Source organism: Macrobrachium nipponense, chromosome 20, assembly GCF_015104395.2.
Source record: "Macrobrachium nipponense isolate FS-2020 chromosome 20, ASM1510439v2, whole genome shotgun sequence".
In the NCBI taxonomy this organism is placed as follows: Eukaryota; Metazoa; Arthropoda; class Malacostraca; order Decapoda; family Palaemonidae; genus Macrobrachium; species Macrobrachium nipponense.
In genome coordinates this window covers 37,590,495-37,615,741 of record NC_061089.1, presented here as the reverse complement: position 1 = coordinate 37,615,741, position 25,247 = coordinate 37,590,495, and the positions used below count along the sequence as shown (strand labels likewise).

Here is a 25,247-nt window from a genome sequence, read left to right as displayed (position 1 = left end):
TGATGTTGGTGGCTCCCCTGTGGGCAGCCAAGCAAGTATGCTGACCTCCTGGAGCTAGTTGTAGACACTCAAGAGAACTCCCACTTTTAAAACCTCTGTCTGTTCATTCAGGAACACAATGGAAGGTAACATGAGGCAGTGAGCTAGCTCCCTCTGCCTTCATTGGTGGAGGCTGTATAGCACCTGCTAAAAAGCAGAGTTTTTCAAAAGGAGCTGCAGAGATGATTTCAGACACCCTACACTTTACCTCAGTTGGGATATACCAAGACAAGTGGGCGATGTTCTGTGCTTGCTGCTGTCAGAGGGGCCATTTTCAAGACCTCAGTGAAAGAAGTGGCCAACTCCCTGGTGCACCTACAGTAGGGGAGCCTCTTGGTGCTGGCAGTGAAGGTATAGAGGAGCTCTTTCTTAAGTACTTAAACCTCTGAGAACTGTCAACCTTGATTAGAAGTGTCCTCAAAGGGAGATGAGGCCCCCTAAGTGGGATGCATGGGTCCAGGCCAGCCTGAGAGAACCTCCATACAAGTCCCTGAAGAAAGGCATCTGACAGATGCCTTCCTTCTTTCTCTAGCCTCCTTCTGGCAGAGGGAGGTAATCACCAGGGCATACGACATGGTTCTGAAAGAGGCAGTCAACATTCACTGGCTTTTACTGCCAAGATTTGCTGCACGAGTATCTGGACACCTTCACCCCTGGCCTTATGATTGTTGCCTCTCAGCAAGTGGTGTGAGGTATTGAGCTCCGCAGGCAAGGGCTCCGCTGTGCTGTCGAGTGCACAGGAGAAAGCGCCTGAGTAACATAAGAGTACAGCGTTCCCTTTGGTTTTGTCCTAGACAGAGTATTTATGTTAAACTTTATACCAGGACAAGACAGAGTATTTATGTCAAACTTTATACCAGGACAATCCGCTTCCCCCTGAAAAGTGAGATCCGTTTATGGAAGTATAGGTTCATATCTCTGTAGGAACAAATAAAAATTTTAAAAGGTACAGTAGACCCCCGTATTCATGGGAGGGATACCCCCCAAGAATAGATAAAATCTGTGAATACTTAAAACGCCTCTAAATATGGTTATACCTGAACGATTTAATAGTTTTATCACAAAAAGTGCATTTAGTCAAAAAAATATGAAAATACAGCAATTTGTGGATATATCTCGGTGAAAAATACTGTGAACAGGCAAATTTTCCACAATTATTAGGTATATACGGCCTGTGGAAAAATTCATGAATAGGCGTGTCCACAAATTGTGAGTCCGCGAATAGCAGGTCGACTGTAATTTGTATTTTGCCAAAGGTATACGAACCATACCTTTCAAAAAGGAACTAACCCCCCCTTTACTGACATTTGCAACTCCAATTTTTCCTAATCTGTGGACTGACATTCATACAATTGACGAGGTAGGCCATCTCAGGCCTACCCTATAGGTTTTTGTTTAGTCAGTGACAGCCAAAACTCCATTTACGAAACCTAAGGTTCCTATACCTTAAAAAATATTACTTTTAAAACTTTGCACATTGTCGTGATTAATTTGGGTTCTTGCCAGTTGGAAGAAGTTACAGTAGAGCCCCAGATCTCCATGATAATTCGTTCCAGAAGGAGCGTCGAAATTTGATAATTTCGAGATCTGAATCAAGTTTTCCCATAAGAAATAACTGAAAATGGATTAATCCATTCCTGACACCAGTTATTACCTAACCTTGCCTTTTTATACAATACATGTAAATTACAACTAAATAAGTTAAGAGTTAAATAAATATCATATTAAACATATATTTATAATTTTAAATGGATAATATACAGTATAAAAGAAAACTGGCCTATTTCCAACTGATTGTTGACTGGGCGCCATAGGCTACCTAGGTAACTAGTAAGTAGAATGTAGTTTAGTGAGTAGGCATAAAACGTGTTGCTAACATAATAAAGCATTGAAAAGCAAGTCTAATTTTTACAGTAAATTAATAAAGTATTAAAATTAAACCCAATTTATATTTATCAAAAACTTACGAAAAATTGCCTACATTAAGTCGGCAGGCTGTGGCATGAAAGGAGGTAAACAAACCATAGCGCAGCCCTGGTGGCTTATAGCGGGACTATGGTAGTAAACAAACCATATCGTTGCTATAACGTTTACATTCGGTATTAATTTATGGTAAATCTTATACAGTAAATATTTCAGTAAATGTTATGATAATAACGGTTTTGTGTTCATAAATCTCCTTATAAAAAAGGTGCGTCTTCTATGACTGCAAATATTTGTCAACTATCAGGGCTGGTTTCAAGCTTACTGGACTTTGAAAATAAATATGATACATATATATATGTACGTATAAGTAAAAGAATCATCTTAATTTCTATAATTACTATACTATTACGTACCAGCATCTCTTTGAATTTAGTATCAGGCTAACCTCTTCTTTACGAGGACGCTTACAAACCAAGCATACAGATTGCGTTCGTTACTGCGCACTCGTTACATATGTAAACTGGTGTCACTACCAAATCTCATACGTAAACATTGACGTATTTTTACAGTAGACATAAAAGAATCATCTTAATTTTTATAACTACTACATATACCATAGCGGCTTCTCTGATTTAAGCTAAGGCTAACCTCCCCTTTACCAGCAAGCTTAACAAAGCTTAAAGATTGCATTCGCTACCGAACCACACACGTTACGTATGTAACAGTGGTTTCACTACCAAATCTCATACGTAAACATTGACGTATTTTTACTGTAGACATAAAAGAATTGTCTTAATTTCTATAACTACTACGTATACCATAGCGGCTTCTCTGATTTAAGCTAAGGCTAACCTCCCCTTTACCAGCAAGCTTAACAAAGCTTAAAGATTGCGTTTGCTACCGAAACACACGTTATGTATGTAACAGTGGTTTCACTACCAAATCTCATACGTAAACATTGACATATTTTTACAGTAGGCATATAAGAATAGTCGTAATTTCTATAACTACTACGTATACCATAGCGGCTTCTCTGACTTAAGCTACTGCTGACATCCTCTTTACCAGCAAGCTTAATAAAGCTTAAAGATTGTGTTCGCTACCGACCAGCACACGTTACATATGTAACAGTGGTTTCACTACCAAATCTCACATGTAAACATTGATGTATTTTTACGGTAGACATAAAAGAATCTACTTAATTTCTAAGGGTTACTACTTCTTTACTGGCAAGCTTAAAAAGCTTAGATTGCATTGCTACCGACCCTCACATGTTACATATGTAACAGTGGTTTCACTACCAAATCTCGCACGTAAACATTGAGGTATTACAGTAGACATAAAAGAATTGTCTTAATTTCTTAATTACTATGCACATATATACCATAGTGGGTTCTCTGATTTAAGCTATAGCTACCCTCTTCTTTACCAGCAAGCTTAAAAAAGCTTAAAGATTGCATTCGCTACCGAACCGCACATGTAACCTAATTACATAACATTGCCTTCACTCCAAACCTAACACTTAAATACGTATTGCATTTGCTACTGAAACGCGCACCTCATGTGTGAGCATTGTTTTTAGACTAGGTCTACGCCTATAAAAGCAAGCAAGGGTGCTTGATTAAATATTTTTTTCACTCATCACTTTCATATAGAGGAGAGGATAGACGAAACTTAAGGTTTATTATGGAGTTGGGAATGGTGTAAACATCTTGAAGAAGGAAAACGTGAGATGCCATGTAAACACTTTTCCATTATTTCAGAGATTAACAATATCCAAATGTTTGAGCATAGATAGCCAGCAGTAGTGTTTTTTATCTCGTGATACACCTGGCAGCAATGAACAACCCCACTACGGTTTGTTTTGCTCTAAATCCTTCAAAGCACATTCTTAATGGTCTTTGTGTACTGTACCTCGTACTTTGCATTTAAGAAGGGGTAAAGAAGTGTTAAGACAACATTAACAGGATTACTGTTGTAGCCTAAATACACAATTAATAAATACTTGAAAAATGTGTGAAAATTACTTCAAATATAACATCTTGATATCTACTGAAAAATTAAAACTAAAAAAAAAGGAAAACAAACAAACCAGTCTCTATTCAAGAAGAAAAACATACATACTTATTACTGATCATTATCATGCCACTGAAACACCCTTTTTCTTTAACAGATCACATACACAATGAATAAATACATACTTGAAAATTGTGTGAAAATAACTTCAGACAATTAAAATTTTGATAACTATTGAATAAAATAAAACTTAAAAAAGGAAAAAAATCAGACTTTACTCGTGAAGAAAAAACATTATTCACACTTTACTGACTGTTTGTCATGCCACTAAGGTTATTTATATTCACAAAATTTAACATTCCTTCGTTGTGTTCAAACTTAGCAATCAAATCATTTGTTAGTGCTGCTTTTGAAGCAATTTCACTATGAAGATATATATATTCACTATAGCTGTGTATGAAATTGAGGAATTTTCTGCATTTTATTTAAAAATTTTAGTGAAAATACATTCTAAAATTGTACTAGAACCCTAAGTATGATAGAATTTATGCTAAGCTCTAATTCTTGGGTCAAATTATGCTAAAAAAACATGAAATTATGCTACATTTGGTAACACTGGATGACGCTAACTAAAGGCGGCTGGTGGAAACAGTTTTGTTTACAAACATCATATGGTCTGGGGGTCGGAATCCGGTTTTTGGTTGAACACAGATTCAAAGTTTATTGGAAATTTAGTGGCGAAATCCGATTATGTCGAGTTCTAATACGGTCGTGAGCTGGGGCTCTACTGTATTTGACAGCCATTCTCCTTGATTTTTCTGACATAAATGAAGATGCCCATTTTAAACAACAAAATAATGAATGTATATACAGTAACTTGATTTTTACCCATAATATTGTTACTTTACGTAAACCAGGAACAGCCTTCAAAAAGATATAAAATTTGCCCATTTGACACTAAATAAATTCTTACCAAACTTGTATGATATAATGAAACTAAGTATATATTATTTTGATCAATTATTGTCTTATTTATTTTGTTAAATAAAAAAATCTTTGATAAATAAAATAATTAAAATTGGATCATCTTATCTTTGTTAAATAAAATAATTAAAATTGGATCATCTTTTTTCATTTCAGAAAAACACATAGATGGTATTGAAAATGGCTGTGCCACACAGAATGTTTCCAAGAAGAAGAAAACCTTGAAGCTGCCAAGAAAGAAGAAGAAAAAGGAGAAGAAAGACAAAAAAGGGGCAAAAGCTGATGCTGACAAAGATATTGATGAAACAGAAGTTAAGGAGTCAAAGAAAAGAAAAAAGAAATGGTTATTTTGAAATAATTATGACATTTGAACTGACACTGAAACTCACACCAAGTTTTTTTGTTTTCTTTTTTTGGTGATCTGTTCATGTATATATAAAATGGTTATGCAGGTCTACATATTAGATATCTAGTTTGAAATTGCTGCAGTCATTTTGCCTAAAAGCTGTTAAAAAGTGAAATACAAATTTAACTTTTAAGATACAAAAAAATTTCACCTGGTTTCTTTGTTTTTTGCAAGATATTTCAGTTATATGTAGTGAAGCTGACCATACATATTTTGACATACATTTTTGCAATTATTAGGGTTGAGATTTATACGGCAAAGCTTGTCGTACATTGTCATTATTAACAACAACAAAATTATTTATATATTTTTTTTATATATATATTTTTTTTAGCCCACTTGCATTTTAAAGAGATAAGAGACAGCTAGGACACAATATAATATTAAGGAGTCTCTGTGAATGGAAAAGTAAAACTCCTCGAGATTTATCCTTAGTTGGCTTTGTAAAATGTAGTAGTTAATGATGCTGCTTACTTAATAGCCATAGAATAATTGTGCATGAAAAATAACTCATTAGCTTTTATTAGTTTGGGAAAACAATATCCACATGGGGATATATAGCTTTTCTTCCAGTTGTCAATCTTTGATGGAGTACATATAGGTAATTCACACTACACCTACAACTGTTGTGAACACATAAGGATACACCACTTTTAGAAAGTTTATGTTCCCTTTCAGTTTCAATTACCAGGAGTGTAGGTGGTTACTTCTGAGTAACATTAATCATCCCTATAAAATATGACCATGTAAACTTGCCACTACTGTAGATTGGAGTTTTTTTAAAGCAAAAAGGAATTTAAAGCATAAATTGAAAATACTTTTGGTCCAGGAATGTAGCTTATTAGTCTCACTAAACTACTTAACTTTATAATAAAAAAACAAATCTCTATATTATTCTCATGCAAACTTTTAATATACTAATTCACAAAAAAAGCATAAGGAATTTTTATACCAGATCTGCTGCCATGGCAATAAGTTTCACAGTATTTTCATATGTAATGGAGAAAATAATTAATGGAGAAAAAAATTCAAGTAAAAACAGTTTGACAAAATGTGCAATTGCCTTTTCAAGGACACTATACTTAATATGAAATATATAAGAAATGGATCACTTATCCCTCTTTATCTACTGAGAGTAAAATGATTAAAATTAATGCTAACTACTGGTCTTTCTCTGTTTTTGCAAACTATGCCATAAAAAACAGCATGTTCCTTTTAGTTTAATAAAACGATAGACCACCATGTGTTGACTTCGTTACAATTTGCTAATGCTGTGACCTGGTGAATGGTATAGGTGCTGGTCCCTTGTGACTCCTTTCTGTATCTTCTAAAGATAGTCATTGTAGTGGCAGTTGAATTATATTGTTTTCTGTGGTATTTCACTGAATCTCTCAGCTTTTTACATGTGTAAATTTTCTATATAAATATTTTGGGAATTTTAATACATTTTGCAAACTGTAACTTCTACAGGAGAATTTATGATGCTGTTATTAGTACACAGCAGGAATTATCTAAACTCAATTGTTGTCATTTGTTACTGGTTGTGGGGAGAATTTGTATTGTTATATAGTAAATAATGAAGAGATATCTTTAGTTTTGTAAGTTTTCTTTTTTATATATGAAGAGCCTAAATCATTACATGGTGAAACACAAAGTGCCAAGAAATTTGGTTGTTCACTCAGAATAAGGTCTGATAATTTTTGCTTATTTAGCACCAGATATTAGTTTAGTTTTAGATAGCCACTGAATCTTTATCAACAATGTAAGATGATTAATGTTGAGTCTTGCCCTGTGTCATCCATTCCATAAGTTTCATTAACCAGGCTTTGCCTTTTATTAGAATTAAGGAAACACTCCAAATGTTTAAGTCATATTGTAATTTTTTGATCATTTTAATACTTAAACTTGTGAATATTGTATGTCATCTGTTGAGTATTGAAATGTTCCAATGCACGCTAGGTCACAATATTCTTGGTGCAAGAATTCTCAATATATGAATAAAAATATGATGTGAAAATGTTAATGCTTCAAGATATGGACATCATATGGAGTTCAGTAAGTTATTATGGGAAGGTATGGTTCTAATCATACAGTGCTAGGCATGGTGTCCATATATGTAGTACTGTAGTTCAGTATGCTCTGTCATTCCCAGTATGCAGGTGGTTCAGAAAATATAACTAGGGAACAACATATTGCAGTGATTTTGTAAATGCATTACAACCCCTGCAACATAATGTATTAACAGGGATATTTCATGTATAAAGGTTCTTTTTTGTACTGGAATTATTTAGAAAATAAAGATTTAATTTGGTTATAAGCCGCTATCTTTTCATATATATGTATTCCTAAAAAGGGGTAGAACAATGATAAGTCAAACAGTAGCATAAGTGACTAAACAATACTGGAATGGTGATTCTGGAGAGTCCTATATAAGAGATTTTGTTAATAGGCTTCTAAACAAAAAATATACCACTAATTATACTAAAATTCAGTACATAAAGCTCTGATTTTTATGAATAATAAAGTCAAACCATCCTCAGATCATGAATTTATCAAATATGCAATTGAATGGAATATGAACAGGCCCCAAAATAGATGACTTGGAGAAATTCTACATTTCCCTAAAGCTTGACCCAATAGGAGTGTTGCAATTATTGGAGACTGCAATATGTATATGAAAATATGATAAAATCACAGGTAATTTGTGCTGATCTTCAAATTTCAACAATTAGGCTACACAAATAACATGCAATGTAATTTTACTAATCTTTTATAAGAAATCAGTGATTTTAATTCCCACAGAGCAAACTGGATATTAAATGACATTTGTAGCTTAATGCTTGTATATAACTCATAGTTATGTGATAAAAACTCCATTCATAAAATAGCTACGTGCTTCAAACACACCAAACAGATATCATGGTGGAGATGGGTTAATTCCAATGGTAGTTAAAATGCTTGCATTCCATGGGGACTTGTACAGGACAAGGGGTCAGTATCAGCTTATACCTCTTGTGATGTCTGGATGGGCTACGGCATCACTGAACATCGTGAGTTCTCTTGCTCAGCAGTTTGAGTCTGTGAGAAGAACTTATCAACAGTAATTCCCCTTTGGTATACATATCTATCTTATTTCTCTGCATCTTTTCCCACTTCTATGCGAGTTCAATGTTTCTGACAGCTTTCCTCCACCTGGCCCAGTCAAACACATCATCTGAAAATTGTTTGTCTCTCAGATCTTCTTTAACTACATCTGTCTACCTTCACTTCAGTCTTCCTCTCGTTCTCCCACCAGGCACCTTACTCCTGGCATCGTCTTCTCTTCACAGCTGATGCATATTTTTTCTGTCATTTTTTTCCCGGAAAAGACTTGTCTTGTCAATATTAAACACTTGCTGAGGGGTATAACCTTCCTTATCAACGATTTCCTTGAGCCTCTCGGGAAAATTTTCAGCTGCTGCTTTGTCACCGCTCGCTTTCTCATCATTAGTGAACACATGATGCAAGCTAGCAAGTTTTTTAGTGATGAAACCGTCCATAACTTGTAGCAAATGTTTAATCTCCTGTGCTTTTTTCAGCCTTAGCCTTCAGGTTATCCAAAAGGCTTTTAGCCTTTTCCAGCATGAGGCTAAGCGGTACAGACCTATGTCTCTGGTGTTCCATTCAGATATGTACCTAGAAGTTTTTGCATTTCTTCTACCAGCTTCCCCCTTCTCTTGCTTATAGTTGTTGACTGCATAGGCATAGCACTTTTAACATGTTCCATAATTCACTTTTTGTTCTTAAAGACTGTGCCAACAGTTGAACGATTCATATGTTACCCACCATCTAATATCTTTATAATCGCCACCTTAGTTTCCAGTGAGGTAGCTTGCCACTTTCCTTATATGGTAGTAGGCATCTCCTTCCTTCTTGAGAGGTGACAGCTGGCTTAGCAAGTTGATCAGCTTGCTTGTTCCCAAACACTAAAAATGGGAAGGCACTCAACAAAAATGTACTCCTTTACCTCTTCTTTTCGGTAACAACAGCCATTCCAATATCTCTAAAATCAATTTATGTGAAGAGCTAAAAGATCTAAGATTGAAGAACATTCCGAAATAAAATTTCCTTTAAGGCTTTTACAACTGAATGCAGTTCTGCTATTAAAATAGATGCAACAGATGATAATCGCCCACTTATTTCTACATCAGGCAAGACCAATCCAAAGCTGATGCCAGCATCTTACTTTCAACCATCTGTGAAAATGGCAATGGAGTTATCATGTTGGTAGAAATTATCTAAATATATTTATTTTATCACCTTATTGGACATTTCTACATTTGTTGAATTTTACCTCTGGAAGGTTCCTGGGTGGACTAACCAAATACCTAGAAAGTATGTTTAATTGCTAGGGTTATACATTTTAATCTAAAAGCAAATGGTTAAGGTTGCTTGGGGTGATTTTCATATTATTGCCAATGCCTTCATTTCTGATATAAATGTTGGATAAGAATGTAGGGAGTCTCTGAAATCTGTACCAGCTCCGAACCAGCAGACGAAGATAATGAACTGACCCAGAAGCATCTTACCTGTCTCTACCGGCATGCTCTCATTAAGAGATGACTTAAATGCACCTGTGGTTAATCTTACTCCTTCATGATGAATTGAATTAAATCTTTTATGGGTATTAGGCTTTGCCGAGGTGTACACTTCACACCAATAAGTAAGTTTTTTTTTTTAAAGACTAAGGCTTTGTGAAGTCTCAACATCTGAGTTTGGTCATCACCCCACAAAGCATGGGACACAACTTTCAGTACATTCAGGCTTCAGGAATTATGTCTTAATATATTTCAGATATGGGATCCAAGTCAGCTTGCTTATTAAAAATCAACCGAAGGAACCTTGTTTCACCAACACATTGATTTCTCTGCCCATGTATGAACAGGTCTGGATAAGGAAGGGATCCTCTTATATGGCAAAGTGCACGGTTACTGCTTTCCTTCCTGAAAACCTAAAACCATTCATTTCAGCCCACTTCATAATATCATCAATGCCACCCTTGTTGCTGCAAGATATCAAAAGGTCATCAACAAAAAGGGTATGTTACATCTGGGGGAGGCTTCGAGAAATAGTCAAAAGAAAAGAGAATGGCACTGAAAGTCTGGACAAAAAGGGCAAACAGCAACAAATAAGAAACTGGAACAATTAAGTCAAAGTACAAGATGTAAGACTTCAAGAAGAAAACCTATAAAATGACAAAGACATTAATCGACTGAAGTATAAGTAGTTATGACTTGGACCACCGTCGGATGGTCTCGTTTCTTAATTTTCATAAGTTATATTTTATGAGAACTTTTGCTATTCTAAGGACAATGCTTTTTCCTGTATGACTTGGGCTCTAGTGTAAAAACCACTCTAACAAAATTGATGCAGCTCAGACACATAACCGAGAGCATCTTACAGAAACAAATAGCATTAAATTATTCTATACCACATGTACACAGAAAGTAACTTGAAATTACAGACTGTGAAATTCCCCAAAAGCAGGCCTAAGTACTTCAAAACCAAGGTACAGTAAAGTAATGATTAATACAAAAATAACCTGCATTTCTTGTCATATTGTTTCATTCTATATTTTCTCAGGCGTCATGTCAAAGATTTCATTTTTCGCCCTGCAGCACTGACCTGCATAACAGGAAGACGTTGGCTTCAGGGCTAAATGATAAAACCAAAGTTAGTTTAACAGCTGTAATATCATAATAGTAAATATCCTCTACTACCATTTATCCCACAGGTGCTAATTCAGAGGTATGGTTCTTAGCGAATAAAGAAATGATAAGGTTAGCATGGAATGTTAAAATTTCAAAGTGATACATTTTCTCTTCCTAATGAAAGTGTTTAAAAAAGATCCCTATAAATGAAAGGTCTGAATGAGTGAATGACGAAAAATGTCATTCCATCTCATCATATGGGGGAGTGGTGAGATCACTTGCGATAAAAAAACATGCAATACATGTTTATGAACATGGTTATATATGTAATATATCAAATGAAAGCTGTCAGTGTAAAATCAATTCCGTTATAAGGGTGGGGTCAATATGGTTAAAATGGGAATGATCAAAATCATTATAAGTCTTGTAATATAAGATTGATGGTAGCGTATAATGCAAAATGGGCTTGTGTTGGTTTTGCATTATTGCAGCACTTGGTTTTAACAAACTCTTTAGGGCTGATGAGCTTGTGTTACTTAAGTACTTTTGGTTATATCCAGACATTCAGCACAGTAATATATATATATATATATATATATATATATATATATATATAATATATATATATATAATATATATACACACACAGGCAGTCCCCGGGGGTTACGACGGTGTTGGCTTACGACGTTCCGGGGTACAACGCTCATCTGGGAGATGAAATATGACACCAAAAATGCAAAATAATCAATATTTGAAGGTTTTTTTGATGATAAATGCCATAAGAATGCAGTTTACATAGTTTTCAATGCAACCAAAGGTCTTCTTAGGATTTTTGACGATGTTCCGGCTTACGAGCGATTTTCGGCTAACGACGATTTTTGGCTAACGACGCGTCTCAAGAACGGAACCCCGTCGTAACCCCGGGGACCGCCTGTATATATATATATTCCCAACTTATAATGCATTCATCATTTTCTGAATTTCACCAGTTTTTTTTTTAAATACAAAGAGACTTATTACAATCATAACAAATTCGTCTGTTTTAGTTAAATATGCTGTTTAACCTTGATCCATTTAACAACAATAGTCCTTAATGGTCACTTTGCATATACAGGTACCGCGAAGGTAAATGGAAATAAATTATATGGAGAGTTTAAATCATAATCATATCCCACATAATCATGCAACGCATAAGTTATGTATTGATATAGCTAGACATACATATATATATATATATATATATATATATACATATATATATACATATATAACTTATATATACCATATATATATGTATATATATATATATTATATATATTAATATATAATATATATATATATATTTATATTTTTATTATACTACATATATATACATATATATGTATGTATATATATATATAGTATATATATATATAGTATATATATATATCTTATAATATATAGATATATATACTATTTATGTATAATATATATATATATATGTGTGTGTGTGTGTGTGTGTGTGTGTGTAAAAGGCACTGGTATGTTAAGTTAAAAATTAGGTCAGCAACGGGTGACACCAACAAGATTGGAATGAACAATGATCACAGTCTCGAGTGTTATGGAAAAAGCTTAAAAACACTCGAATGAGCCAAGCTTACGCAATCATGATATTTTAGCAAGTCGATTTGGTGGGAGCGTGAAACGCACAAATGACCAGGTTAGTCGGATGTCTTGTTTGTTTGTTTGTATGGTGCTTTTTGTTGCATGGAACCGTTAGTTGGATGTAATAGACTAAGACGTCAGAAAAATGCAGTTGCGTGTGTTCGTTAGTTTGTACGCCAAGCAAGGCGTGTTCATGATACATGGGAAAATGCACGTAGATCGGAACCGTGAGTAGAATAGCGTGCGTTCATTCGTACGTCCATTAGAACAAATGAAACAAGGCCTGGAGGTGGCGCATAGAGATCCATCAGAAAGGTAATGTGAAAAGAAAGACTATGAAAATGTTCCAATACTGTGAGGGGTTTTGAAGAGCAGGAAAACACTTTGTTGGGACATGGGACATTTATCCATTCTTTTATTTCCATGTTTAACGATTGTGATTTCTTTTAAAGATGGATTCGGTTTGTCACTACCGAAAATGAGGTCTATTTGACATTTATTTGAGAAAGTCTGATGGGTTTCTTTGACAGTGAAAATAGTGTGGCAATTTTAGAAATGGTGTTTCAGGGTTTTTGGGATTTTAAATTAATTTTCTTTAATTTTCTATTAGCTATTTTGGAGAAATAGACTATTTTTGTATCTCAAGAGTTTGAATTTGCTTAGATTTAAAGACTGGTTTAGCTACGGAAAGTGTCATGTTGTTGGGTAGGTCATACTACTAGTTAGGAATTCTCTCCTTAATTAAACAGCAGCCCATCAGACCATATATTGTGAGGACAAGATGAATGAGCCTAGGACTCTGAAATACCACATTTAAAGGGAAATAGCCTCCCTACATTTAATGATGAATGTGAATATTAATATTTATACACAAATATATTAGTTATTAAAAAAAACTATTTATTTATTTTTCTAAAGGTATATGTCGGAAACTTCAAGAATCTATTAAATATACAGCAGGAACTCAGATGGTAGTTTGTTCCAAAATTTGTGACTTCCAAAGGGATAACAAAATAATTCAAGTCAAAATAAAACAAAGCTTGTGCCTCAATGCAAATCTCTGGAATTTAACTGATAGTCCCGATAGTTTAGAATTCCAAGAGCCACGCAAATCCCACCCTCAGCACCATCATCATCGGCAGCAGTTTGGTAGTGAAGGCAGTGTCGTGATTTCTGCTCTGGACACTTATGGCCCTCATAAAGACAGTGCCATGCTGAGAGTGCCTGATAGAATTCCAGATTTGTAGCCTTCGCCTCCCTCCGAGTTTTAATTCCTTCTCTTTGGCGCTACTAGAAGCAATGGCCGGAGGGAGGAAGGCCACTTTTTTTAGAGTGGGAAGGCTGTGCCCCTTTTCATTTCATTTTTGTTCATCTTTTACAGCAATGACCGTCTGGTCGTTCTGAACCGGGCAATGGGCCATCGTTTGCCAGTGATGTGCTGTACTTCAGGGATTCTATTGATACTTTGTTAGGAATTTACTTTGAGTGCCAACGAGAATGTCAGTTAATGGCGTCGTAAAGTGTTTGTAAATATGCCAATCCATGGGAAAAGTTTGCAGCGGCCGTGTTATAAAACAAGAAGTGTTAAACTGTGAATCCAAGCCTATGACAACAAAGAGAATTTTTTTCTTTTATACGTATATTTTTGTTCTCGAACTGCACGGATAGGAAATTTGTTTATGGAAAGTTGCACCAAAGTAAAGGGAAATTTATCCTTTCATATCGAGGTAGGAAAAATCGGGAAAATGCCCACAAGCTTCTACCAGCCGTTATTTAAACTATAACCTTTTAGAAAACTAAGCTTTGTTATGCAAGATTTCATAAGAATGTAAGCACCCGTTAATAAGAGCATACACACACGTATGTATATATGTATATATAATATATATATACTATATATATATATATATAGATATATATATATATAGATATCTATATATATAATATTATATATATATATATATATATATGTGTGTGTGTGTGTGTGTGTGTGTGTGTGTGTGTGTGTGTGTGTGTGTGTGTGTATACATATAATGTTCCACATCAACTTGGAGTAGCTCTAGAGATAAAACAAGGCAACTGTGACTGGATTTTCTCTACATGACTAAACCGTCTCTAAACACTATTTCTTCGTCACCTACTTTAAAATTTTCAATTTGTATTTTTACATTTCTTACTTCAATAGCATTCTTTGCCACATATTCTACGTATATAAAATAGTTCTTCTCAACAGCTTCAGCCTTTTTCTTCTATTCGTTCTGAACATCCAAAATTTAGATTAATATTACACCACTACAATCAATCATCCATACTTTATTTTTACGAAGAAAGTCGCTCAAGAATTCCTTCATTCATTCTAACTTTGGCTTCCGTAGGCACTCCAAGGATCTTCGAGATCTTTTGTATCCACTCGGCTACCTTCCCCGCTTTAACTAATCTGTGAATCACCTATCCTCTCCTCCTACCACCATTCTTTATGACAACTTCCATTGTTTTTACAACAAATATTAATATTCACAGCTCAAAATTCCCCCAATAACCTTACTCACCTACAGCTTACAAACACTTTTGAACTTTGACAAGAAGCTTAACAATTTTACTTTTAGAGTCCTTAATCAACATTTTATCTGCAGACAACAGATGGTAGTTCCCTTTCGCATCCCACCACATTGCACCTTCGCTTCCCGTCCGTTCAGTGATTTCTCTAATAGCAAGCATATCGCTGACCCATTTTCATGCCAGCAATCACTTTCTTTTCTACAAACTGTAACATGCTTTCTTCATAATATATCTACTTTACCCTTAAAAGAGAACAACTGTTTTTCCTACCCAGTCCTTTACCAAAGACTTTGTCCCGGGCAAAAAATCAATCATCTAACTTCCAATCTCATCGATTCCTTGCACCTTGTTCTTCGACATATCAGTTAACCTGCTTACATCATCAACAGTTATTTCCACAAACCTTCTCAAATTAACAACCCTTTACGTTCTTGCCTCAGGCAGATTTCCCTCGCTTTTATCCTTTACTTTCAACACTTAAAAGTACTATGAACACAAAACTTCATTTTCTTTAAGCAACATCTCTCCGCATACATCTTTCATTCTAAGATCCAATCTCACACTGACCTTCATCTTTGCATTTACTTCCATGATGAGGAATTTTTCTTGCACCTAAAGAACTTCTTTTGATTTCACCCAAAATTTTAAGCATACCTCACCATATTTTCCTCCTGACTATTTTAATTTCTTTTATACAGCAACATAGTCATTTCTTTTTTACGATGGCTCTTCAAAGAACAGCCCTATTTTTGTTATTCATTAAACCTCTAACTTCATCATCCAAATAAACTTTTACTTCGTTTTCATGCACCCCTATATTATTTGAAAGCCCTTCCAGCTGATTCTGTGAACCTAACTTGAATCTCGACTATTTTGCATTTTCTCCTACCACATAAGTATATATATATATATATATATATATATATATATATGATCTATATATATATATATATATATATATATATATATATATATATATATATATTATATATATATATAATATATATATATATATTATATATATATTATATATATATATATATGCCTTTCCACATTCTTCTCCAGTTAAAACTTCAATCTATTTGCCAAACACATTTCCGTACAACCTTCCTTTCATATTCCCTCCAGGAACTTGGAAACTATCAGTTGTGTTATATAGTGATTGTATAATCTGTAAGGAACTGGCATACTAATACACAGCACCATAATTATTTCCATGCGTAGTGTACTCCGCAGTTTTTACAATAAAACTGGGTTTAACTGAAAACGACAAGAACTTTCACAATTTTTATACACAAAACGCATTGCTTACCGTACTGAGTGACCAAGGAAATGACTTGTGCAATGATCTCACAGTAACAAACAAGACACGTAAGTAGACTTGAGTCCAAAAACTAAATCTCTCTCTCTCTCTCTCTCTCTCTCTCTCTCTCTCTCTCTCTCTCTCTCTCTCTCTCTATGTACAAGAAATACAACTTTTTTACTCTTTTACATATGCAATGATTGATACTAAGTTGTGTGAGGACAATATACATGATGTGAGAGAGAGAGAGAGAGAGAGAGAGAGAGAGAGAGAGAGAGTACACGGTGAATATGAAAAATATAAAAGGTGACAGGACAAAGCGAGTAAATTTCGAAACACCAGAGTACTTGCATCAAGTCAGAAGAATGTAACAGATAAGAATGGTAAGAAAGAGTATGAAGTATTGCTAAGTTTGAACAGCTGAGCCCGTATGGATGGAGACAACAGTTGTCGAGGATGGCGTAAATTAAAGATGGTAAGTGTTGACGGTTCAATTATGGGAGTCAAGAATAAAAATATTCGATATAGGGAACATCGTACAAACGAAGTAAAATATTAGAGAATTCTCCGCAGTCTCGTTTCGAAAGACTTGGTGATTGCTAATGATTATTATTTTCTTTTTACTAAGACCGATACACTGGAGAAAATAATGTCTTTATCAAAACCTTATACTAATAGGAAAACAAAAAAAATATGTAAAAAGAATAAAGTCTGTGACTGGCACAGAATGCTAGAATGAGGCTAAAGTATATGAATCTCGTCACTGGTCGAGGGAGGTTTCAGAAATTCTGCTGTTAATTTTATTCCGAAATGAATACCAGGTCAACATGGGGAATGTTACGTAAAAATATATCTCTCTTCACAGATCGTTGTCTAAAAGGGCCCCTTTCTTATGTGACTGGCAAGAGACTCTTCAAGAGAGCACACTGAGTTTGTATAATGTTTGATAAAGCCAACAATGCAAGAAGCTTATATTATTTGATTATTGCAAAGAATAAAAATACGCACCCTGCCTATTTGAAGCCTTTAGTCAACTTTTGTAAAAGAATTTTGCTCGTTTTAAAGATGATGTAGTTGGTTACTTACCGTAGAGTCATCGTAATGTCCAGCTAATTGTTTCACGTGACGGTAGGAAGGCTGAAAAAAAAAAATCAAGAAAATTAGTCAAAAAGTTAGAGGTCTCTTTTATTATTCATATTGAAGTCAGTCAATTAGTTAACGTAACATAAAAAAAAGAACTTCAGCATATTTTACTTCAAGGATAATACCATTAAATTTAATCCTTTTTAATTTCATTTTGTGAGGCCATAAACGTCCTTGACGCTGAATAATACACCATAGTCTCTTAAAAGCATTTTCTGTTCTTATTATACGAATGAATAAATGTAATATAATTTACCTAGAACGCAAGTTGCAGAATATTAAAACGACTGGAAAAGAACACCTTATTAGGTAAGAATGTGAAGGGAGTGGGGGGTGGGGGGCGACGTGGCTTCACAAACAATTTCTAGGAATTTACTCAAAGAACGGCGGTAGTTTTACAGAGTAATGTTAAGTTTAATATAAGAAAACGACCACACACGTACTTATCAATCTACGACGAATATAATTCAAATTGAAACCCTCTACCGCGTTACCCAGCGCACGAATTCTCTCATAAAAACCGATGGAAAAATTACTTCCACTAGTAATTTAATTAGTCTTAAAATTAATGCATTTGAAATTATCACGTTATGCCAATAACTTAAAACTTGAATAATGGGCAAAACTTTAGTTAACTATCGCCATTTAGCCCACTTCGCACTCAGATTCTATGAAAGCAGAACGACGAGACAGAGCACCAACAATTCTCGAAGTCCAAGGCCGCAATTAACTAGGATTCCTGCTGGTACAACACGTCCTTCCCACAGGATCGTTAGTCTTCGTTCGTTCCCAATCACGTCGGCTGATTGTGTGTATGAGGGTATTTAATCACCTCATTCGCCATTTTTGAGACGCGAATAAATTGCAAATTAGTATCTTGTGGAAGTCGTTGCTATGTATTCATTTCGAGCCTTGGGTCTGCGCTGTGGAGATTTCATCAGGGCTGTTATCCGAATCACGGACACATATCTATTTCGCCCCCCCCCCCCTCTTTTTTCGGGTAAGCAGTATTGCATATTTAAAATTGGCAACGTTCCTTTCATGTTTCTAAATCCTTAGTAGCACCCTAGTTGCTTTCTTCACATAAAGGATCATTCGTCTTTGTGCGAAAGCTTGCGACACGTTAATTATGTTCGGGATGCTTTGCTAAATAGTCATCTTATATAAATGTCTATGACAATCTTAACAACAACAGAAAGTACACAAACTAATTTCAGCACGTTGATTGCAAAGGATAAAGGTACACAATTCCATGTATATGATGAGCACAGAAATGTATTCATGTATTCCACTTAAACTTTTGAAAAATCAAAATATACTCATTAGTCGTAGCAGTACGTCTAGTTAAACCAAGCCACAACCACTGTAGAGGATGGCGTATACAGCCCTAAATATTACTGTGGCTGTCGTACTGAATAATTGACTGGCTTAACTCACAACACGGTAGTGTTGCCTTTTGCTGAACTTACTTCCCTTACTATTAATTTCTTTATTGCTGTCATTTAAAGACGAAGCATATTCAAATTTCTTATTCCACTTTATCTTGGATATTCCAAACGTTCAAAAGGCCCGATTGTGAAAATATGACCAAGGTCAAACATAACCTCTGGAGACAAATGTATAGAGGAAAGGTTAGTTTAAGGAAATTAGAAAGAAACCTACGTAAATGGGTGTCTGAATCACGAAATATAGCAACAGGAGGGTAAACTCAAGACATGACGAAGAGCGAATGAACAGATGAAACTAAAAGAACACGTAACAGGAAGATAGAAATTGCCATCGAGAGCTCGCAACTCTGCATTTCCCTTCGCTGATTAGTTTCCAGAGTTTGAGCAACAAAGTTAGCGCGAATCCTCAAGATTCTTTCTTTCTTATTCGAAATCCGATTGCTCTTTAGAACCGAGAGCAATCTATAGATCATTTTGTTTGTATCTTCGCAGCAGAAAATTTAACGGGATTGAACGCTTTCAACGGGAAATTGGAAGCTCGTGTTTATAAGATGTTATTCTGAATGAAGCGAAACGCAAGTTAACACTGTTCTCCTTATTTTCGTTTCTACAACGGATGAAACCTTAATTATACTACAATGTTATTCAAATTTACAAGAAGAGAGAGAGAGAGAGAGAGAGAGAGAGAGAGAGAGAGAGAGAGAGAGAGAGAGAGAGAACATGTTAAATGGTTGTAATGTAAAACTACTATGAAAATAAAATAAAAAAAAAACTGAAAATCTGGGGTTAGAGTTACATAATTATTATAACCGCAATCAAGCCGCCTATAATACAACTCTACTGCAAAAGAGGAGAGTAAGATTCATACCCTAACACACCATATTTTGAACATTAAAAGCGCTGTCATAGCCATTTTGAAAAGATATTTCGGATAGAATAGCATTCCAAGTGCTAGGACCTGATATTCTTAAGAAAATTCCTCCTAGCAATTTGAATCTTTCATAGTGCGTCGGAATGGGTATTCTCAACTTTCAAGTGGTACTTGTGATTCTTCGAGACACGAGTATCGAGATTTGGTATCCCATCAGGACGCAGTTGTTATTTAGCGGGGAGAAAATAAAATGTTTACTCTTACACGCTTCCTTCAATTGTAATCTAATAGATGGAGCAACATGAACGGTGTAATTACTGAAGAAATAAAGTTTTTAAAGTGCTATTACATCAGTAAATAAATGTAACTGTAGCAAAGACAAACATAAAAAATACATCCGTAGACAAACAAAGGAGCCCAAGGCGAATGTATCGCTGCATCTTATTATGCGAAATGTCATCCAGTAACCTTCAGTATTTTATTTGAGAATAAAAGGCAAAATTTCCTAATTCACATCAGTTTCCAACGAATAACGATTCCGTTTTATATTCGACTGGAAGAATCTATCTATCATCTACAATATATAACTGACTTTAAGCATATATGAGACTTTCTTTGATCTTTAATTTCTGGCGTAAGTGCGCAAGTAAAAGGTCTATTATTATATCTCCGATACCATTCATCACTATTATCTTCATCCCTATCGGCTATATTTACAGTCTTCTGTCACCTTCCCCTTTATCACTCCCTATCTTTATTACCCTCTTTATTGGGCCCTGAATCGATGACTTAGCAGCCTCGTGGTCTATCGGAGATTTTCTGGAAATCCCATTGATTTATTTATTGGTTTTTCTTAAACCTCTTTTGCCGACGTACCTCGCTTTGAACATTCTGTTGGTTGCAGTTCTCTTCTTTGGTTGCTGTCGCTGCTTCTCTTCTCTTCTCTTCTCTTCTCTTCTCCGAGAGGAAAAAAAAGAACAAAAGAACAGGGGCTACCAAAACTGGTGGTTTACCCTGCCGGACCTTAAGGTAACATCCTGTAATGGCAAGGCTGAGTTACCAGCAACATATATAGGGCAATTTTCTGGCCCGTTTTCTCCGTTGTGCACAAGGACGGAAGTAATGTCGATGTTTTTGGAGTCACTTTAGGGGGCTCTAGGGTTTGAAAATGTATTCTGCTCACAAATTCCTTTGGAATAGGAAGAGACAAAGGAAAATACTGAAGGGGAGCAAACAAATGAATTCCCCAAACAAAAGGAACCGTTTTCTACGGCCTCCGATTTATGATTATTTTTGAAAATTACTTGCAAGAAAACATGCGCTTCAAATAAGGAAAAAAAATAACAACGAACGTCTGGAATAAATTTACTGCGCTCTAAAATATAATGAACAAAGGCGCACGCATGTAATGAAACAACGCTTTTCAAAAACTATCAAGTATCCTACGATATTCCTCTAAGTCTCCATTAATACTCCTTACATAATTAACATAAGAAAAAAGCGTAACGTTTTAAGGGTTTGCATACACACACACATATATATATGTATATATAGTATATATATATATGTATTTATATATATATATACACACACACATACATACACACACACACACACACACACACACACACACACGCACCCACACACACCACATATATATATATATATATATATATATATATATATATATATATATATATATATATTAGTTTCAGTTATGGTGTGCTACTTGGAAATCTTGATAATGAATAATATTGTCGAGGCCCAGGAGAAAACTCAATTATGCAAGCTTTCGAGGTAGATAGCTTCACTATTAGGCTTGATCAATGATAAATATTTAGTTGTTGAAAATATAATAGAATAATTTGTCTTATGGGTAAAACAAACAGAAAGAGATACAAAAACTAAAAATAGACACATGGAACGTAAGATTAGAAGATGAAAGAGCAGCATAGAAGACGGATAAAATATGCACAGGTGAAGAGGGGAATTTTCAAGTTTGTGAGAGGCAATCATCCAGTCAACTGGGCGGGGACAAAAATATTTTAATTATACCAGCAATGTAACTGCATTTTAAAGATGTTGATATAACCCTCAACATCATAGTAAAAAGTATGAAAAGAGGTAGATTAGTCACTAAAGCATGTACGAGAGGTATGGAACAGGGCAAGTTCAGACTCCAATTACACTCATGTAAATATGCAAAACTTCGTTAGATGGGTCATCTTAAAGGGATGGGAAGAAGAGTCAATCCGTAAAAAAAAGGGGAAAAAAAAACGTATGGTGGGAAGAAAAATCTCACATACCTCTCATGCGCTACTCCGAATCTGTAACGTGTGATCTATACCAATGGAAAATAAGTGCTTTGGAAGAAAGAGCACAGGATCGAAGTCTCCGGGGACAGAAGGTCATAAAGCGATCTGGCGTTACTAAGGACAGGGGAAAGGTGGAGAATTTGCGGGGAAGAGAGGCGAATTCCAGAGCATTGATCGCCTGCACACCATGAGCAGTAGTGTTCGATCGGGTCATTCATTCATTCAGTTACTTCAACTTCTCTGGATTTCAGTCCCATTATGATCCATTTCTGCTTAGACTTGACTGATATGAATCAGATGGTTTAAGTTTGCATTTTCATATTATTCAAAGCGTGTTTAGCGAAAAAAAGACGATCTGAAAGGAAAAGTTAGTTACAGATTGCGACGTCGATAAAGATGCAAACGAGTTCTGTGAATCATTCCACACAAAAGAACCATATTCAAGCCAAAAGCATTCCTTTGATTATTTTTCTGGTTAACCTAACGTCACAGACATCTTTGCCTTTGCCTGAAAGCCTGTCTTAGGAACCAGCTCATGGTTACATTTGGTTTCCTTTGGCTCCAGGCCAACGCACCACCTCTCGTCCTCGGCCGCTGTTCCAGACTTTTCTCCCTTTTCTCGTATCAGAACGAAACTCTTCCAGTCTTGAATAAACTACACGAGTAGAGTCGTATACTTGGGAATTCAATTTCTTTCCTTGATATGAATACAAAGCTCCCTCTTATTTCGCCCACCATTTAGGCGGCGGAAATTTCGATTGCTTCGTTACGATCGATCTAGCGTCGGGTCTAACGTTAACCACCTCCCTAACAACCTTATTATGGCGCCATAAACCCATCATATACACCTGTACAGGTAAAATAGCGACAGTAAAATGCTCCTCTATATGGGTTTTCATTTTCCTCCTCACATACTGGACTTATCCATAATTTCCGTTCGCCCTTTACAAAGTACGGCCTCCAGACACCGCAATTTCGGCTTTCCAGTAAATTCTAGTCTCGTCCTCAGCACTTGGACGATTCCCAGGGACTAGAAGGGTGAGACTCTGGCTCGTTGTCCCTTTCTTTCTACCTTAACCTCTTCCCCCGTTTTAGTTTCATCTCCGGTTTTATATCAGTGATAACCCGCTCCTTTCCTTTGTTTTTCTCTCTCTCCTCTCATCTCCCTTAAAACAAAAGGAACGGAACAGGAATTCTAGGCTGTATTGCAAATGAAATTCGGTTTTTTCTTTATTATTGAAACATTATACGCCTTTGGAATTCTTCCTTTTCTCGAACCCAATACTCCAAAGCATTCAAACCTCAGGTCATAAAGTCAGAAATCGGAATTTGATTGATACGAGTCTGTATAACTTCCAATCCTTCCAGGTTTATGCTTTGCCCCGAGAAAGATCCTGATTGTTATAGACCTACTTGATTCAAAGACAACACGGAACTGCTACTTCACATAAAAAAAGTTACTCGTTCCAAACTCATTCTAAAGGTTCATGCTGGTTTCTTACGGATTCTGTCCTACTGACCATTATTTTCCAGAAACTAAACCCTTCAAACAATGACTGAGAAAGGCACTGGAACGGCGAATGTACCCTGGAATTATCTGTTGCCGAAATTTATGCTGCAATTCGTAGTTTCGTTGTGTGGGCTACATTATAAAATTTTCATTTATTAACAGTCTCCATTGAAAGTGCATTGGATGAACTTCATTGATTTCGATTCTCTTATCTCGTGGGTCCTTCAAGGTACCAGTTTTTGAATAATTTCGATCGTAAAGTTTACTGCTGGGACATTTGGAATGAGAGTGCTTGGTGCGGGTGATAAAATAAAAGTTGTGCGGAGTCGAGTTCCTCGGGAAGCGAAGGAGGTTACAGCTGCTGACTCGGAAAAAGCAAAGTTTGTTATGGTTTTTTTTTTTTTTTATAAGAATGACTTTTAAAGGATGTGTACAACACTTTATGGGAAGATGTAGAAAACAAACATCTTTGTGAGGAAAGAGTATTATTAGTCAGAAATTATACTGGCACAATATTCAGAGCAGTAATGATGATTATAAATTAACCTAACATTTACACCTGCATGTTTCAGTTTGTAGATCTACAAACACACACACACACACACACACAATGTCTACAAATAAGACCATTACAATGTTTACTATTATTCGTGCAGTACAATTAAACTTATGAAATAAACTGAAAGATCGTGAACTTGCATTGTAAGCTTCCACAGTGCACAAAGCCTAGATAAGAAAAAAATTCGAATAAAAGAAAAGAAGAAAAACTGAGCAAAACGCTATTCCAAAAGTGACACAAGATAAATAAAATGAAATGATAAAAACACAAAATAAGTCATTAAAGAGAAGGAAAGTTTTTATTTTCTATTTTATTTTATTAATTTTTTTATATTGTAGTCTCAGGCGAAAAAAGTCAAACCTATGACTGCAGAAATCTATGGCACAGTACTATGGCACAATGTTCATACTATCATGTTTTTATTGTTGCTTTCACATTGTCAATATCTGTTATTTTCATGTAATTTTCATATTTATTTTTTGTTGTAGCTTCTATCAATCACATCTGGTATTTTATTTGTATGAATGAAATTTCAGAAGTTGAGTGTATTCATTCAATAAGAATTTCTAATTTTAAAGCTGAGTTTTTTTTTTCTAAGGTAAGGAAACTTGAACAACTTCCACTTCCAAAGAGGGAGTGAAACTGTGACAAGGTTGAGTCTTGTCTATATCCAGTTTTCCTTGGCCTTCTGTAGGGCATTAATGTATTAATGCTATCTTTATTTATCTGAATTGAGCATCGTTCAGAGTCGTTCACTAGCAAAAGGTTTTTGAGTAGGGTCCAGGATGGAGGTCCCTCTCACTTCGGATGCCCAACAAGGGGAGGAGCAAAACG

At 35.3% G+C, this 25,247-nt stretch overlaps 1 protein-coding gene and 1 long non-coding RNA gene across 10 annotated transcripts in view; one reads left to right on the top strand and one right to left on the bottom strand.

Moving 5' to 3' along the window:
* The window catches only part of LOC135224874 (MICAL-like protein 1), a 226,454-nt gene extending 218,766 nt beyond the window's left edge, over positions 1 to 7,688 (top strand). For all 9 annotated transcript variants that reach the window (XM_064264226.1, XM_064264219.1, XM_064264239.1 and 6 more), the window contains one exon: positions 5,122 to 7,688. In XM_064264226.1, the coding sequence (XP_064120296.1) occupies positions 5,122 to 5,318 (197 nt within the window). In that variant the 3' untranslated portion in view covers positions 5,319 to 7,688. The remainder of the gene's footprint in view (positions 1 to 5,121) is intronic.
* The window catches only part of LOC135224954 (uncharacterized), a 401,986-nt gene that overhangs the window by 87,304 nt on the left and 289,435 nt on the right, over positions 1 to 25,247 (bottom strand). Inside the window, exon 3 of the long non-coding RNA XR_010316844.1 lies at positions 17,654 to 17,704. This is a non-coding gene — a long non-coding RNA (uncharacterized LOC135224954). The remainder of the gene's footprint in view (positions 1 to 17,653; positions 17,705 to 25,247) is intronic.